General features: G+C 31.7%; 3 protein-coding genes across 3 annotated transcripts; 1 reads left to right on the forward strand and 2 right to left on the reverse strand.

Moving 5' to 3' along the window:
* Nucleotides 1-7,884: 7,884 nt before the first annotated feature.
* LOC125859816 (probable xyloglucan galactosyltransferase GT11) lies at nucleotides 7,885-9,656 on the reverse strand. Its single transcript, XM_049539647.1, has one exon. The coding sequence runs from the start codon at nucleotides 9,619-9,621 to the stop codon at nucleotides 7,885-7,887; it is 1,737 nt and encodes a 578-aa protein (XP_049395604.1). The 5' UTR covers nucleotides 9,622-9,656.
* Nucleotides 9,657-11,065: 1,409 nt separating this feature from the next.
* LOC125858066 (probable xyloglucan 6-xylosyltransferase 5) lies at nucleotides 11,066-14,609 on the forward strand. Its single transcript, XM_049537744.1, has 2 exons — nucleotides 11,066-12,651; nucleotides 14,207-14,609. Exon 1 carries the CDS (start codon nucleotides 11,264-11,266, stop codon nucleotides 12,614-12,616), a length of 1,353 nt encoding a protein of 450 aa, XP_049393701.1. The 5' UTR covers nucleotides 11,066-11,263; the 3' UTR covers nucleotides 12,617-12,651; nucleotides 14,207-14,609.
* A 1,065-nt stretch (nucleotides 14,610-15,674) lies between these two features.
* On the reverse strand, nucleotides 15,675-16,854 carry LOC125858068 (uncharacterized). The gene is made up of 2 exons (XM_049537745.1): nucleotides 16,014-16,854; nucleotides 15,675-15,921 (listed from the first exon to the last, which is right to left on the reverse strand). Exons 1-2 carry the CDS (start codon nucleotides 16,671-16,673, stop codon nucleotides 15,838-15,840), a joined length of 744 nt encoding a protein of 247 aa, XP_049393702.1. The 5' UTR covers nucleotides 16,674-16,854; the 3' UTR covers nucleotides 15,675-15,837.
* Nucleotides 16,855-18,622: the final 1,768 nt, after the last annotated feature.

Consider the following 18,622-nt stretch of genomic DNA (forward strand, 5'->3'; position numbering starts at 1 on the left):
TTTTTTTAGAAAATATATATAAACTCTAAGTAAAGATAAATAAGAAAAAAAAACTTTAATTAAAGATTAAAAAAAAACTTTAATTAAAGATACAAAAAAATCATGACAAAATAAAAGAAGAAAGAAATTAAAAGAATATCTAATTTTCTCTCTTTTCAAATTATAAAATAAATTTTTGTTTTTCTCCTCCTAATTTAATATGAATTTCATAAATAGATTGATTTTTTCTCCAAATAATTCTTCTTACCCTTTGAAACACTAATCAGCCTTCCTATAAATTTCTCAATCAAAATGAATTTTCTCTCCTTATAGAATGAATAAACATTCTTTCAAAAAAGTCTTTCATTTTGTTGAGAAACTTTTGTTACATGATCGCTTTCTTTACATCAATATCTTCACAAGAATTATGAGATATTCTTTCTTTCTCTTTTGTTAAAAAGTCAGATGACCTAGAAATTTGATTGACATCTTAGTTACAGAAGTTGATACCATATATTCATCATTATTGTCAGAAGAAGAGCCAAAGTGAAAAAAATTGTTCTTGTTTGTTATAAATGCTCAAATATTTTTATTTTATAGGTAAAGTATATATAAACAATTATGAAAAATGAATAGTTTTTTATCTTTTCATCTTTCATTTACTTAAATCTATATTAGTGTAATTGATGTTATAAAGGGCATAATTAATTGGGTATAACATAAATATGTTCAGTTTTTTTTTTAAATACATATAAAAAATATTCATTTTATTGGTCACCTATTTTTTTTAAATCCAGCCCAACGACCCGACCCATCTATAATACAAAAATTCAAACCCACCCACAAACCCATTTAGATATTAACCTAACATATCCTTGGAACTCCATTTTAGCGCCATTATCAGCATATTCAAATTGGAGGCGCCATTTTATCTGCTTAAGCCACACCAAAAATTACCAGAAGAATGTCATCTTCTTCAATTTCATCAGCACAAGTGGTATACGCCTCCCGTGTCTTCTTGCTTGCACCATTTGCATGATTGCTGGATATTTCCCCTACACCTCGCATTGTCTACTCCACTCTGCCTGTTCACAACATTCCCTGTTTCTGCTATGCCACTTGAGTGTGGTGAAAAACAATTGCCTGCATACCTTCTCGAGTCACTGTTTTCACCATCTTCACCAACACCTTGATGCACTGGCCTGCACCCCGCTGGAGCACAGTTTCCATCAGATGCACGCGGGATCTGTGTGTGATTAGAGTGTTGTGAAAAAGCATTGGTATCTTTGGTTAGTTGTAGAGTTTTCCCTGGTCTTAAGTGGCTGCGAACTAATACCCTTGGAAGATTTGCTTATGCATAACTTTCCGGTTAATTGCTACCTTTTTGAATGCACTATTCCTTAGAGTTACTAAATGAATTTTAATCTTAAGAATTAGTTGTCCAAGATGGTTGTAATTAATTTTTACCTATCGGGTCAAATTTTTGAACAGATGAATTGAAGGAGAAGAAAGAAGAACTAGAGCTAATGGGAACAAAAGACCCAAAAAACAATCAGCCTATCGGGTCAAATTTTTTGAAATTGGTTTTTAGACTAAGTGGGTCATATATTTTGAAATGGGTAAAGAAAATCCATGTCACATTTGCCATGTCAGCCAGCTGTTAAAAAGGATAATTTAAAACCTTAAAAAAACGTTGAGGGTATTTTTAAACCAAAAGGTGGAAGGAGGACATTTTTGAACTATTTAGAATACGTTAAGGGCATTTTTAACCCTTTTCCCTACTTTAAAATAGATGTATTTTTGTAGGATACTTAAATTACAATATGTCTAATGTATGTAAATAAAGTATAGCATAATTAGTATATACATTTTTAAAAAATTATTTTCATTTAGTATAGAATTTTATATTGAAGGAGACAATTAAAATTCATGTTAATAATAGACAAAAGTAGATTATTTTCCAATTAAAAATTATACTAACTACTCAGTAATACATAATTTAGTTGAATTAAGTATAATTTTCAAATTTACAATTGACTTTTCTTTAAATAAAATCAATGAATAAACTTATATAATTCTACCATGATTAATAAACCGGTCATATAACGTGTGTGCTTTTCTTTTATGAAGAAAATAAGAATATAATTTTGAGAATTAGATGTTTTAAATATGAAAAAAGATATAATAAGACATTTATAACTACACCTCAAATAACATATCAAATTTTGTATATTCTAATTGCTCTAAACAAGTTTATAATAACTTAATAGTAATTATTAAAATTATTTCACCATTTCTAACCACGAATACACGATTAGTTACTTCAATTATATTAATTAAGAAGATGTTTCAAAATAAAAATATAAATATAAATAAAATTGTATACATATGTATGTATTGTATATGTTTATAAATAGTTAGGCCCTATTCTTAATTAAATAATCAATAAAATCATATATATAATCAATAAATTCTATTAAGGCATATTTTTAAATTATAAAATCAAAAAATTATATTAACTTTAGTTATCAAGGTTAAAGAGTATATAATTTAAACAATCAAATGATTACAAATACATATTCTATGAATAACTATTGATTTGATATAACTTAAACAATTATTTTAAAAATATTTAAACATGTGATTTAAATTTATTTAACCATACCAATTATAAAATTACTTAATTAGAGGTTATATTAATACTTAATAAATATAAGTAATCATGTTCAAGTTATCAAATAGGCATAACACATGAGCGCGAAACTACAACACTTGTACATGATTCTGTGAGGTTTCTATTAATTATATAACTAGGATCAATATATATGAAATATATAATTCTTATAATTTTTATAATGTATTGATATCCATCATGTCTAAAGTGTATTGAATTTTTAAATGTCGTTATTGAAATAATTTTAAATAATATTTAAATATAAATTAAATTTAAAATAATTTGTTTATGATGTGTCGATTTCTAACATATTTTTTTATCTTTATAAAATATTGTGCAAATTATGTTGGATTATTAATATTATTATTATTATTATTATTATTATTATTATTATTATTATTATTATTATTATTATTACTTTACGATCTAAATTTGATATACTTTTGTTAAATAAAGTGGTTCACATATATCTATTGTTAAACAAATAGTTCAGATAACTGTTTCGCTTGATGGAAGTGAAAATATCAATTTTTTAGAATCTATTTGTTTTAATTTTTTATTAAAACAAAACTCATATAGGGATATATGATCCATCTCATAAAGTTCAATAATATATTTGATACTTCTCACAATTGATTTTATTTTTACTTTTTTATTTAAACGCTTAATTTCAGTCTTAAATATCTTATTTGTGGGTTTATTTGCTTATCATTATCTGAATATTTTATTTTTATTTAATTTCTTATTTTGAAAAGGATGAAAAATAAAAAGAAAGAGTGAGATTGGAATAAAAGAGAGAAAAGAAAAAAAAACTAAAATTATTTTCTTTTGCGATCATATTTGTAATTTTTTTCTAGTTGTGAAAAGATCAACACATCTATGATAGACTTTACAAGAAGATGAGTTTGAGTTAAAATTATTTTGAATTTAATTTTATGAGTAAGTTTATTTTGTAATGTAAATTTTAAATTTTATATTCTAAATTTTAAATTTTGTATTCTAATTATCAATTTAAATTTTGTATTCTTTATAGATTTTTTATCAGAAAATTAAGGAAGAAAAAAAAAACTACATATGTATTGGCTTTTGACCATTTCACAATATTTCTAAAAGAAATTAAAAGCCATGTATGTATGGAAGTTAGAGAAATTTAAAATTTAGTCAATTTACTATGTATTGGAAAACTTTCTCATTTATTGAAGCATAATTAATGAATAAATTAATAAGAAAAATATAAATTTGACAAAGAAGGGTATAGTTATCAAAAAAATAAATCAGTTTATAGTGTGAACATGTATTTGGGCCATTATGGTTAAATTATGGCCAATTTTTCTGGCTGAAAGGATTTTTCCATTGTTAGTTAAATGGAGAATTTAAGAAGAATATGAAGAGGCATAACAATCAACAATGATAGGTAATTATTGTGTATTTATTTTTCAGCAAATTTAACCCAAGAAAATAAATGATAAATAGCTACAATCACTTTTTTTTCACATCACAACCAATGCTGAATATCTTTCAAGCATCCTACTTGCTACTACTTTTGAATGCTTCAATTTTGAGTCTTACAATTTGGTAATTGGTGGAGTATTATTTATATGATTTTTTTTATTATATGTTATTTGTATGATTATGAAAGAGAAGTGATTGATTTTCTTTATTGGTTTTTTTTCTTTTTCTAACATCATGTGTTTGACAAAATAAATTATCAACTATTGACATTTGGTAAACATTTTCCTCTTTTTTCTTAGTGATTTCTTGACTATATGTTTAGCCTTACAATTTGATAATTTGTTGAGTATTATTTATATGATTTTTTTTAACTATATGCTATTTGCATGATTATGAAATAGAAGTGATTTGTTTTCTTGATTGTTCGTTTTTTCTTCTTCTAACATCAGGTGTTTGACAGAATAAGATATCAACTATCGACATTTGGTAAACTTTTTACTCTTTTTCCTAGTGATTTCTTGACTATATGTATAGTTGCATAATTTTGAAATAGAGGTGATTGGTTTTCTTGATTGTTCTTTTTTTTTTTCTCTATTAACATCAAGTTTGACAAAGTAAGAGAATCGATATTTCGTGAAAGTTTTCCTCTTCTTTTTATTTGCCTTTTCGTCCATTTTGAGAGTAAAAAATTGTGTTAGAGAAAAAGAATGAAACAAAAATTAAAATAGTCATAAAAGCAAAATCAACTGAAATATTTTTGTCAAATTTATGTTGAAACACAGTTTTTGACGTTGTCCTTTTGAAAAACAATATTAGTGGCAATTAGAATTTTTAGTCGTGAATTTTATTGTTTTGAAAAAATGCGAATCTAACGAAGACTGAAGTTATTTGTCAAGCGAAATCAATTGAGAGAAGTATGCATTGTTTACCTTATTTTCTTTTCTATTAGTATGTCTTTTTTTTTATTTAAATTGTTCAATCATTCATTTCATGTCATTCAATTCTTAATTTATCAATTTCATATATGTTTATGTTTAATTATGAAATATGGTACCAAAAATATTATTGTAATTAAGATAGTGGTTAATTAGCTGTAAAAATACAAAAATGATATTAACTGTGATTGACTATAACATTTAATTTGACAAGGTTTGCACAAAAATAAAATATTGCATAATTTAGATAAATAAAAATATATTATTTAACCTGTTATTTATATGAAATTGTTTTAAATATTTTGTAATCAAATTTATATAAGGATTCATTTTCAATTATATTTTTAATATACGATGCTCTTCATTTTGTTTGTTTTTTCCTTTCATTTCCTTCATATTAATAAAAATGTCTAAGGTGAGTTGTCTAATAATTTTTTTGTTGATATTGTTTATTCTATTCATCCCATATTAGTTGTCACATTTCTCTTTTACAAATTCTTTAAGAATCATAAACAAGAAGAATTTCTTTTTTCTGAATAATTAATTTTAAGGGCAAAATAAAAAATAAATTAATTTCAATTTAATTTTGCTAATAAATATTTTGGGACAATCATTTTAATAAAGTTGATAACTAATAAAAATAGTTAGAGCATTTTTCTTCCTTTTATTTTGTTCTTTCAACATATTTTAAAAACTCAAATAGTACTCTTTAATAAATTTCTTTAATTATAGCTTAATTAGAAACACAAAAATTATTACAAATCAAGAAAAAGAAAGGTGTTACTAATTAAGAGTGCATTAACTATTGCAACCATAAATTTTCTATTTATTTTATTTAAATGTTAGAAGTGTTTAAATTTATATTATTCCCATATTTCCTGTCCTCAGTGTTTTCAATAAGTTAATTTGGACTTAGATGGTATTTCAAGGAACTCAATTAGACATGACAAAGATAATTTTTTATGTATATATAAATGTTTTTCATTTAGTTTTATTTTAGTAGACATTCATCTTATAATTATGTCATTTTCCTAAAATTTAATTGTGAATCAAGTCTTTTATATTTTATTTTTTTTGTTCCTCCCATTATCTTGGAAATATTGTGCCTTTCTTTTTAAAATGATGTCCGATAAAAAAATAAAATACTCATTTCATGTTTGACGTCGTTATATTCATATAACTAAAATGGTTAACAAATAACAAAATAATAAAAACATCAAAGTGTAAAGGTGAAGATTATTATTAAAATAATTGATACTTAAATTATTTATCGTTTGATATATGTATGAGTTATTACTAGCAAACAACAAGGTCTTGATCTCAAATTATAATTTATATTAATACAAAATTATATTTTGAAATTTTTTTTTAAAGAAGAATTTTGAAGTAAAAAGTAAAAAGTTGATCATTATTTTTAAAAAGTCGTTATTGAGGACCGCGTGAAGCGCGGCCAAATTTATTAGTTATACAAGAAAGATAAATCATGCTAAGCAAGTATGTGGGACGAGCAATATTCTAAAGTAATTAAGCAAAATATTAATTTAAGTAAAAAATAAATAAGTTAGTCAGGCCACTATCACTTTAAAAAATAAAGTTAACTAATTAAAGAGTCATTTTCCCTCTCGTTTTCTTGTGTTATGTGTCTATGTTCTAGAGCACTGCTAGTTATGTTTATGTTACTCGTGGTAGTGCATTTATTTCTTGTTGATTTTTAATGAAAGTCAAGTTTTTTTTTTTTTTTTCAAAAGGTATAAATATATAGTGAAAATCTAGTAAAATTTGAACTCTTAATTCTATACTAGCAATGGATTTGGTACTAAAGATCCTAAAGATTCAATCCATCAAGTTTAAATTCAAAATCTATTTATGAGACTAGAGGGAGTTGCTCGGATGGTAAGCACCCCTCACTTCCAACCCAAATGTTGCGAGTTTGAGTCACCAAGGGAGCAAAATAGGGTGGGAGCTCCTAGGGAGGGTAAAAAAAATATAAAAAAATATTTATGATCATATGTGAAGTTTATCGAGTTACCTAGTAAATTGTGAGGTAGCTCATGTCCTTCTCAATTGAATGTGTTGGGCTTGCTCGATAGTGCACACTTGTTGGGCCCATGTAGTTGTTTGTAACATTTGTTTTGTTATCTTGTAAGTTGGCTCCTTGACACATCTTATATTATTGTTAGAAGACATAATATTAGGACAAGGGAGGATCTATAGGGATACTCTTGGTTTATAGTAACTTGTATAACTAAGAGCATTATCACCTTCATATATATGTTGAAGTATGAAAGTTTGGAATAGGACAGCACTCATTTTAAAATGGTTTTATTGCTTAGATGCCTTTTCATTTATTACGAATACGATAATTGAAATTGTAGGTGCGTCCTTCCCGATCCTCTTGTACTAGGGAAAGACCTCTCAAATATGCTCTAAAGCCTAATTAACTTGATATGGATCGAACTATCTCACAATATCTTAAATTCAACTCATGTACCGCTTTAATGAGCGAACAATCCAACCCTGAAAACATAAATACAACCTCACATGGCCAAACGGGATCGGTCTGAGCTCTTAGGAAAGATCAGCCCATTATCACTAGAGTATACTTAGAGGACTCAATTTTGACAAATTAAAAACACAACTTGAATATTTGAGAATCATATTTGTCTTTAAAGAGACAAGGAGAACTTCCATGTCAACCAAAACCTTATAAAAATCTTTAAAAGAAGAAGGAAAAAAAACTCTATAGGGTATACAACAGATATGAGATAAAATACATACTTTACATTAAACTAGCAAGCTAGAGACTACATACAACTAACTTGCAAGAATTTAACAAATAGTAATTTAGTACTTCTCTTTGTTGGTTCTCAAAAAGAAATTATCCCACTCATGCTTTTCTAATGTCCCAAAAGTATGATACTTCCAGCTATATTCTTCATCAAACACCATACTTGAATTCTTGCCTTGTCTCATCTCTTTTCTTATTACATCCACTCTTCCAAGAACCCCTTTCACTGCCAAATCAAATGCATCTTTAACTGTCTCCAATCTTGATCTTGGATCTGCATAAACTACATTTGGTATAAGCTTTATCACTTCCTCTCTCATTGCTGCTACTTGTGATTTTGGTATTTTAGATAGTACATTTTCAATGCTCACTTTCTTTTTCCTAACATCATCTTCCGGAATAAGCACCGAGTATTTGGTGTAATCTTTTGGTAAGTGCCATATATATTGGACATACGCGGATCCAGGAGTGAAAAACACTGGGATACAACCAGCCAAAATTGAATCGAAAGTAGACCTCCTAGTGAACGAATCCCCTGAGGGTTGTAAGCAAAAAATTGAACTTTGAAATAGCCTCATTACATGTACAGGCTTGTTGCATTTGTTGTGTAAGTCATTACACTCCAATAGCTTACATTTTTGCCTCGTGACTGAGCATTGTTCCATGATTTCACTTCTTATTGAGTCCTCAAGTTGAGGACGTGGAGCCCCCGCGAATGAAAACAACACCTTTCTCCTTAACCTCCTCATCCTGTTCTGCCACTGGACTACATCACTGTCACTTGAAGGATGGAAATACGTTGGATATGGAATGGCGAAATCATTCCTGTTCCAAGGACTCGATTCGATTGTTAAGATTGTCATGTTCTTTGCCTCAGGTAATAACATTAACTTGTTCCCCCAAGCTGCATCTTCCTCAATACCTCTCCTAAAATCCCAAATAATTCTCCCTGCAATCATGAAATGATCTCTGCCCCACATTGTCTCCCATTCAGGTTTTTCCTTAAGAAATTTTGCGACCTCAATTGCACCTGCATCCCTCATTGATGTGTTGAAATCATCCCATAAATACCTAGCAACATCGAACCCTGAATAGTATGGCACGAAAACTGCTGATGCTTTAGAGGAATCATTCGTTAGACAATCGTATTGTTTCATTCTGTTATGAAACATGACTTCTAACGAAAATTGATTTGTAGTATACCAACCTTTGTTCGAAAAAATCCTTTGTGGGTTTCCAAGATCAGGGCCAAGCCCCATATTCACCAAATATTGACACATATCTTCCCATTTATTCAACAATTTACATTCCTTCAACATAATTTCATTGAACTTACTAGGTATTTCTGCAACATATATATATCGTCCTGCACATTTTCCTTCCCTGTTATCATTCTTTTTTTTTATTCTTTTCTCAACCTTCTTTTCTTCTTTTGGAGGTTCGATTTTTCTTAAAAAAGGTTCCAATTCTTTCTGGAGTTCCTCCAAATCAAGTACCACCGCATTATCATTTTCATTAGACAACGATTCTTCCTCCTTGGATCGCGTCTCATTGGTGGCATTATCATCACTTGTAGAATTGAAATTGGAGCTAACATCAGCATGAGGTGGAGGCGGAGGAATAGAAGTTGGACGAAAGGATTCAATTGAATTCACTTCGTATCGTGACGTTATTACAATACCATGTAAAGAAGACCAATCAATTCCATAAAGCAATAAGTACCAAGAAACAAACAAAAAAAAGAAAACAAACCAAAATTTATTGCGAGACCTTGTTGTGAGGGAATTATCCATCTTCTCTACAAATGTGCTTGATCTAATAATCTGTTTTCTATTAAGCATAAAATAAAAGGTGTTTTTTTGGCTTTGACCATGATGAAAAATAAAATAATATTTGATAATTTGGCAGATAACAAAGGGCGGTAAGATGCTATAAATATGCTTGTTCTGTTTGGACTGTTCATATGATTAGTTTAATCACAGACTCAATTAATTTCGGACCACGTTTAAACATTAATCTTTAATCATTTGACATAAAATATAATAAAGTACATATTAAAATTCAGATGTTATAATAATTGTCTCATATACGAGATTTTTAGAAATTTAATTCAGAAAAGTTGTGCATCATAGTAGCCCAATCTGACCACTTTTGAACATCTCTTTAAACTCTATCTTTGTTAGTTTATGAGTTAATAAATTTCACCTTTAAAAGTAATTTGATGAATTTTACGTTTAGTTTTGCAGAAAAAATTTAACCAACTGAATTAACAAGAATATAACTATTTGTGCAATCTCAATTTTGAAAAGGTATGTATCAAGTATCGAATTAATATATGAAATTTTTGATTGAGATAAATCTTGGACAAACAAGCCTATATATATGACGTTAATCATCCTATTAGTCTAATATGATATTAGGCTATATATTAATTTTTTAAGGATCTGCACACGGTTTATGTGCATTAAAATAATACTCTACTATTATTTATTTTTTGTACTTTGATGGGATCTAAATGATAGTTTGGGCACATTGCACATAGTAAAGTTAAGACATGCCGGCAAGAACAAATGAATATGAGTGTCCATCTACTTCTAAATCTAATTTTCTCTAGAGTTAATTAATGGCACTTTAATTGTCGAAAACTAAGGTCTTGCATTTCTAGAGTACTAGCCTACTGGGTACTAATTATTAAATGTAGATAGTAATAACATAGCAAAGACAACCAAAAAAACACTATTTTTATCATGTGAAATTAGATGTTTAATTTTGATTGAATCGCATTATTAAAATATCTTAGGAGTATAATTTTGACTTATTCAGGTGAGATGTTTTATGTGATAATTGTAATTGTGAACGACTAGCATTTAAAATTATATTTGTACTTTTCATTTACTCTATTATATCTATATTCATGGAATAACAGTAAAATAACCTCTATCCTAGTCTTCTCAACTTTAATTTTAATTTTTAACTTAAAGAGTAACAAATATTTTTCACCTATATTGTTGTAAAGTCAAAACTCGTAGTGAGAAAAACATACAAGGGTGGAATCGGTAATTGTGGAAAGAAGCTGGTAATGACTATTTAAACATTAGTTGAACAAATGGAGGAGGAAGAACATGGGCTTCATAATAGCGCGTTAAATCCAGCCCGCAAACAGCGGGATTTTATTACTGTTATGTATAAACTAAACTCAAAACGGCATAGACAAAGCTTAAATTAACGAAACAAATCATTACAAAACCAATAATAATTTTACTGTAGTTTCCTCAGAAAAACTACAGTCCATCGTCGGTGCTTTGTCTCTTCCTTTCTTCTTCCTATCTCCATTTCTCACGCTTTTGACTCCCATGTCACTCTGTTTTCCTCTCCTCTAAAACCCCCCATTACCCAATTTCTTCTCTTTACACTAAAAAAGAGAGGCTGAGCTTAATGGGTCCAGACAACAGCTTCACAGCTCAGAAAAGAGCTGGTGGAGCACTACCCACCACCGCCACACCCAACGGCGGCGCCGGAGGCGGCCGTGCCAGTTCCATTTTACCTCGGGGAAGACAGATCCAACGTACTTTCAACAACATTAAGATTACTCTTCTTTGCGGCTTTGTTACTATCCTTGTCCTACGTGGCACAATTGGTTTCGGCAATCTCGCTTCATCAGGACCTGATGCTGAGAACCTGAATCTAATCGAGGAGACTAACCGGATCATAGCCGAGATCCGATCCGATAAGGACCCGGATGACTTCTTCAGCCTTAATGCAACGTACAGGTTAGGTCCGAAGATTACTGCCTGGGATGAAGACAGGAAACACTGGCTTCAGAGAAACCCTGAATTCCCTAATTTTGTTCAAGGTAAGCCTCGTGTTATGCTAGTAACTGGTTCGCCGCCGACCCCTTGTGATAATCCAATTGGGGATCATTACTTGTTGAAGGCTATAAAGAATAAAATTGATTATTGTAGGATCCATGGGATTGAAATTGTTTATAATTTAGCTCAATTGGAAATGGAAATGGCTGGGTATTGGGCTAAACTGCCGTTGATTCGTAGGCTAATGTTGTCACACCCTGAAGTAGAGTGGATATGGTGGATGGACAGTGATGCTTTATTCACTGATATGGTTTTTGAGATCCCTTTTTCCAAGTACGAAGATCACAATCTTGTTATTCATGGCTACCCAGATCTATTGTTTGATCAGAAATCATGGGTTGCGATAAACACGGGTAGTTTCCTCTTAAGGAATTGCCAGTGGTCTCTTGATTTGTTGGATGCATGGGCACCAATGGGGCCGAAAGGTCCTGTTCGTGAAGAAGCTGGGAAGGTGTTGACAGCTAACTTAAAGGGTAGACCAGCATTCGAAGCAGATGATCAGTCTGCCCTAATATACTTGCTGACCTCACAGAAAGATCAGTGGATGGACAAGGTGTCCATTGAGAATTCTTACTATCTACATGGATATTGGGCAGGGTTAGTTGATAGGTATGAGGAGATGATTGAGAAGTACCATCCAGGTTTGGGCGATGAAAGATGGCCATTCGTGACTCATTTTGTGGGATGCAAGCCATGTGGGAGCTATGGAGATTATCCTGCTGAGAGGTGCTTGAAAAATATGGAGAGGGCTTTCAATTTTGCAGATAATCAAGTGCTTAACTTGTATGGGTTTAGACATAAGGGATTATTGAGCCCAAACATCAAAAGGATTAGGAATGAAACAGATAATCCACTACAGTATGTAGATCAGTTAGATGTTCGACATGCAAAGCATGAGAGCACAGAAACTCAGAGCTAGTGGCCACACCAGCTTTTGCACAGAAGAATCTGCAGGTATATGAGACGCATTTTGGTTTGTTGAGTATGTAGTTTGACCTGTAACACACTAATGTAAACATGTCACATAGCTCCCTTCCGCATCATGTTACGTCTTGAAACCTGAGTAACCATTGCACATTTCCTAATTGTGTTTCGGTCATTCTTGAATAACTTGTACTCCGAATGTGTTGACAAGATTTTAGTTTCTCATAAGTATTTTTGTTTACCATAACTGTTGTATTGCTGATGCACAATCACTATTCATCTATTTTCTCCTCCCGCCTGAGTTATCAGCATTGTGACCCTGTTTTGTAAATGACATCCCCCTATCTTCTATTAGATTTGTCCAGCTTAACACATGGAAACTCCTAATTGGCTTGTTAATCGAATGCCTGACGTCAGATTTGGTGTTCTGTTTTGCTGTTAGGTTTTCCAAGTAGTCAAATGTAACTTTAGCCCTACATTCTAGCAGGGCCCTTTTTGCGAGTAGGCCTTTTAACCGGCGTCCATTTTTACCCCCCTCCCCACCCAAAAAAAAAGAGAGGGGGAAAGTGTAAAAATGGAATTTCTGAATGAAAATGCTTGTTTAATTGCTAGATTGATGTCGATATATCAGGGTTGAGTTCTTTTTCTCTGTAAATTCTACGATGTTTGTGACTTGGGAGATTAAGAATCTTGGCAGTTCTCCCTTCTCCTCTTTAATTTGAGGTGGGACATCTTCTAGTTGGTAGTATTGATGACTTTCCCTATCTTTCTAATGAGAAAGCATGCCTTACCTTAGAATGGGGACCAGGGGTGGGTGAGGGTAACTGATTTAGAGGACTGCTATATTGTTTTATTTGAGAGCTTGGATTAGTACGTCTCCTTCGAATTAAAATGCCTATATTGGTGATGGTCTTTTTGAATCTCTTTTATTATCATAAGGAAGAGGATTGTGGTAGATCAACAACCAGCGTGTAAAGCTGATTAATATGTGATGAATCTTAGAATACACGACATAGATATTACCTATCATAGCTAGATTGAGATTGAGGCATAGTAGTTGTTGTTTGTTTTCTTCTTATGAAGTATCTGCTTTGGCTTATCGAGTTCATCATTAGATATTAGATTTTGATTTGTTTTTTACCTTTCTATTCAATGATTTATCTCAAGTCACCTGTTAAATAATAATGTATTCCATATGATATGGCTTGTACTTTGTTGAGTCCTCTGTTTTGTCTAAACTCTATGATGAAGTAACATACACCAAATAAAAACTACTATGCCTCAGTTCCATATAACTTGGGATTATGATTAGTGGATGCAACTATGGATTTGGGCTGGATGATGTTGGTTTTACGGCGCTGCATATTAACTGTCATGCAAATCCCATTGAAACTGAAAATACTGCTAATCTAGGCTTCCTATTTCTGAAGCGCTGTTCTCTCTACTGCACCTTTTTTTAAAAACATTGTGTCAGAGCTAAAGGACGGAATTTGTTATCATTATACACTATTTGTTATTTGTGGTCTAAACAGTTTCCCAAGTTTCTTGATCTTTTACCGTCCATAATAACAGTAATTTTCCACAGGGTGCGACTGAGGTTTTGACCTGTCATGGATGAGAATGGCACTCTTGGAATGAAGTGGTCGTCTTCTTCTGGTTGTTATACTTTGGTGGTCAAGCCTTGCATCTTTTTTTTCCTCCCACGGTTTTAAGTTTGTGTTAGGTTTACTTATTTCTAGCAACATTTTAGTTTCTCAGCGAGATGACTTTTGAACTGTATGAATGATGTGCTTGGAAAAAACGGCTGGAATCAAATAGAATGAGTGTAGAATTCGTCTAGATAGCTTCAACACGAGTTACTCACTCTCAACCTACAGCTTTGGTAGGTATAAGATGTGATCACACTTGTATAATTGCAATTCTTGGACGGTTTTTCTTTTGGTTAATGATTTTTTGGTATATGATAGTGGATCATAAAGTTATATGAACTTGGTAATGTACCAGTATTAATACATCTTCTTTCATTCTTTAGCATTTTCACCGAAGTTTGAGTAGTTCCATCATATCGATAACTTGTCCAGCAGATGGTGGTTTGAGGGCAACTGTTTTTTCTTTTTGAAAGGCCACAAAAGTTGTGCAGTACATCCACAAGCTCTGCACAAAACTATCATTTACAATGCCATTGCAGAAAATTGTTGAAGCAAGCACTCACATAGATATAATCCTGTATTCTTGTCAATGTAGTTTTGTATCTTACAGTTGATTGATGCAATTGATCAGCTTCAAGTTTTCCTCCATATATGGTTTGGGAGTTCAGAATGTTTATTCACTAATTGATGATCTCTTAAAATAGTTAGAAATGAGACACTTCACGTACAGTGCTATTTACGTAGCCTGAGTTGTGTTTGGGGGAAAACGGAAAATAGAGGACAGGAAAAGAACTTAAGATACAATACTCCCTAGCATTTGAGAGCTACTGAATTTGACACTTGAGTACCAGATTGAGGCCATCCACTTTGGGATGAATGGAGTACTTGCAGGAAGCCAAGGACTAGCAAGTATTTTCTTCCCTGGTGGTAGCCTAGGTATCGTTTAAACAATCTACATAATTCGCTGTAAATTTTGTTCTTCCTCATTGTCACACAGCTCTCATAGTTTGTTCTTAAAGCTGTTCTGGGTCACAATTTTAGAGTTGCAGGCTTTCCAATATATGGGTGCAGATACAAAGCTGTTTCCAGGATGTACACTAAACAGAAAGATTATAGGTTTTAGCCAACTATAATGAGCTGGAGCCTTTGTTACCCCCTCGGTAGAGTGAGTGACCTAGCAAACAAGCAGGGTGTAGAACCATGAGTTCAGTTGCATAAGATTATGAGCCTAAAGGAAGGATTAAACCTGAAAGCAACAAGGAAAGGGTTAAACTGAGATCAATGACTTTCTTTGGTCCGGGGTGTCGTATCTCTGGAATAACAGGACATATGATGCTTAGTTAGCTGTTACATCTTCGGCCATTTGCATATTTTGTTGACTATCTAAACAAACAATGAAACTGCTATTCTACCATTTTTCGTATATTTGCAAGAATTGAGTTTCAAACTACATACATACACAGCAGTACGTTAATGGACTTGGAGCATTCACATTCAGCATGATGAATGTGTGCCTATTGACCACTATCCCTACACTGCATAATACTACTACACATACTAATTTCAGCTAATTCTTGGACAGATTACGTTTGTGCATAGCCACAAATACCTGATTCATCTCTGTTATTTGACTTAGAAGTTGATTTATTCTCTGCAAAAAAAGGAACAACCAGGGATTATAATTCAAGACTGCATTTAAAACTGATTAACTCATGGGAATTTTTGTAGCAAAAATTAACATACCTCATCTTTCGCTCTAATGGTACGTCTCAGCTCTTCCCCATTCTGTGCTCTAATCAATCTTCGTCGCCTACGAAAATACGCAAACATCACAAGTATTGCCGCCATTCCGAACGGCGACAGAACAATCGTTACAGCCCTTCGAGCTGAAGTGAAACCCCGGTTAAACATACCATTGCCGGCGATTCTAGAAAACAACACTTGCAGTCCCAAATTCCACCATCTTCCTTGATAACAAGATGCTCTGGCTGGGGGCCGAGGACTATCTGGTACAGATTTCACTGGATCCACTATATTGGAATCTGAGGCTGCGAATGAATAGGACGCATCGTCGTTATCTCTATGAGAAGGTGAAAATGAGGATGATGATAACGACGACACCGACGGGGATGAGGGAAACGGAGGCGACGATGACTGGCTATCAGTTTTCTGAAGTGAATTTATGGATATGTAAAGGTTCTCGTGGTTTACCGGAGGAAAGACGGCGAGCTCGCCGGAAGATTTGTGGAGTGGATTATCTCGGATCTCGAACATAGAGCAAACAACTGGTGGTGGATCGGAAAGAGATCGAAAATCCTTCCTACGTTCCCATTTCTTAAGCTTTTCCAGCTGAGTTTCTGTTTTTGCGACTTCTTCTTCTACATCGGGATCCGCCATCACCATTACTAATCAGTGCCGGCCACTTTCCATTTTCCAAATAGAAATGACTGAGTAGAGTGAACTACTTCCAAATTGGCTCACACATCTGAGGCCCGTGACAAATTTTACCAACTGGGCATTCTATGGCCCAATTATATATCTTTGCCTTGAATTCGAGCCAAGTGCAAAGATAGACAATTTTGGTACCCAATTTAAGCTTTAGCCATAGTATACAAAATCAGCCAACAACACAAATCTCACTAGTTTAAGACATAATTATGTCTCTTCATTTTAGTTTTTGAAATTATATTTTGTATCATATTAACTTCGCCGAATACATGAGAGTCAAACGAAAGATACATGTATTTATTATTCTTAAATCCATGTATCTGACTTGAAATTTGAAGGAATGGTGTATTCAATTTGAAATCTCATATGAAATTATTATTAATAAGACGACCGTGTAAGTTTGGTAGCTCGCAAGACTCGTAACTTTGAGGTCACATGTTCAAATTCTAATCTTCCTTAATTTTCTTATTTATGAAACTCAATAATAACAATAAATAATAAAAAAAATACTTTATCTTTGAATCTTGGGCAGATAGCAGCAATCTAACCCGCATCTTCTCCTCTGGCAAAGAGAAATGATGTCTTCCCCGCCCTTCATTTTATCAACCCACACTCTTACACTTCACTTATCTTTCCTAATATTTATCTAAATTATACATAAATATATTTTAAAACAATACAATCACAAGAAATATACTTATTTTCTTGCAAATATTTCTTTGATAAAATATTTTCTTTTATATTGAACACAACCCTAAAATATTCATTTTTATTCGTTTAAAAAAATGGCCGATTAAACAGTCAAAAATGCATATCCATCCATATATGATCGGGTGGCTGAAATTGAAAAATTGGGACAACCTATCTCACTTGATTTTTATTAAGAGATTAGTCAAATAATCTCCAAATTAATTGTTGCAAAAATTACAAGTGGTGGAGTATTTTGCTTAGTGCAGTCTGAAGGGTTCAACATTCGGCGTTACTTGTTTTTTAACTTCTCAGTTTACAGCTTTAAATCCATAATCCAACTGAAAAACAATTAAACACTCGTTAATTAATCAAATTATGACCGGTCCAGCTTTTAGAAAGAAAAATAATATGTTAGTCTGTTTGTTCCATTTTACTTTTTAGATTTCACAATTAATATCTATTTTTATTTATCAATTATCCAAATCAATTTTTTAAAATACTGAACTGAATATCGAACACGATAAGTAAAAGAAGTAAGCTTAATTTCTACTTAGCCAGAAGACAAGAAGGAATTGATTGAACATCACAAAGAAGTTGCTGAAAACAAGACAAGATAATGCTTGGCTTTTTTTGATAACAAAACAAGTCTTCACATAAAGTCATAAAAATCGCATTGCTTTATTTGTGGCTGTCCTCCCTATTAGGTGTCACAATTCTATCTGTATAAAATTGTCCAAATTAGTCAATTCAACTTTGATTAGTCAAATTACACTAAAACAAAAATACTTATTTCGTTTTTCACCCAGTGTATGATATTTGATTATTTTAGATTTATGCGGCCATATAAAAATCATTCTAAAGAGTACTACTTAATTTCTATAAAAAAATTCTTCATTTCCTGAATCTCAAACCTAAAACCTTTATAATTACGGGCGAAAGACATCTCTCACTCATATATATATATATAAGATTTTAGGTGACTATTTCATGAAGCTAAATTGATTCGCAAGACAACTTAGATTTAGTGTGTTTAACTGTTTTTGTTTCTTTTCTAATTTTTATTACAAAAAACACACAAACTCTCAATAAGGGAAATACGTTGGTTGGTAATGAGATACCAAACAAGGAAAAATGTAAAAGAAACAATAAATTCGAGTTTAAGCAAAGCGTTGACCTATTTCTTTTTTAGCTAAAAGAGTGGCACAAGTCACAAA

This window comes from Solanum stenotomum, chromosome 3 (genome assembly GCF_019186545.1).
Source record: "Solanum stenotomum isolate F172 chromosome 3, ASM1918654v1, whole genome shotgun sequence".
NCBI classification, from domain to species: domain Eukaryota; kingdom Viridiplantae; phylum Streptophyta; class Magnoliopsida; order Solanales; family Solanaceae; genus Solanum; species Solanum stenotomum.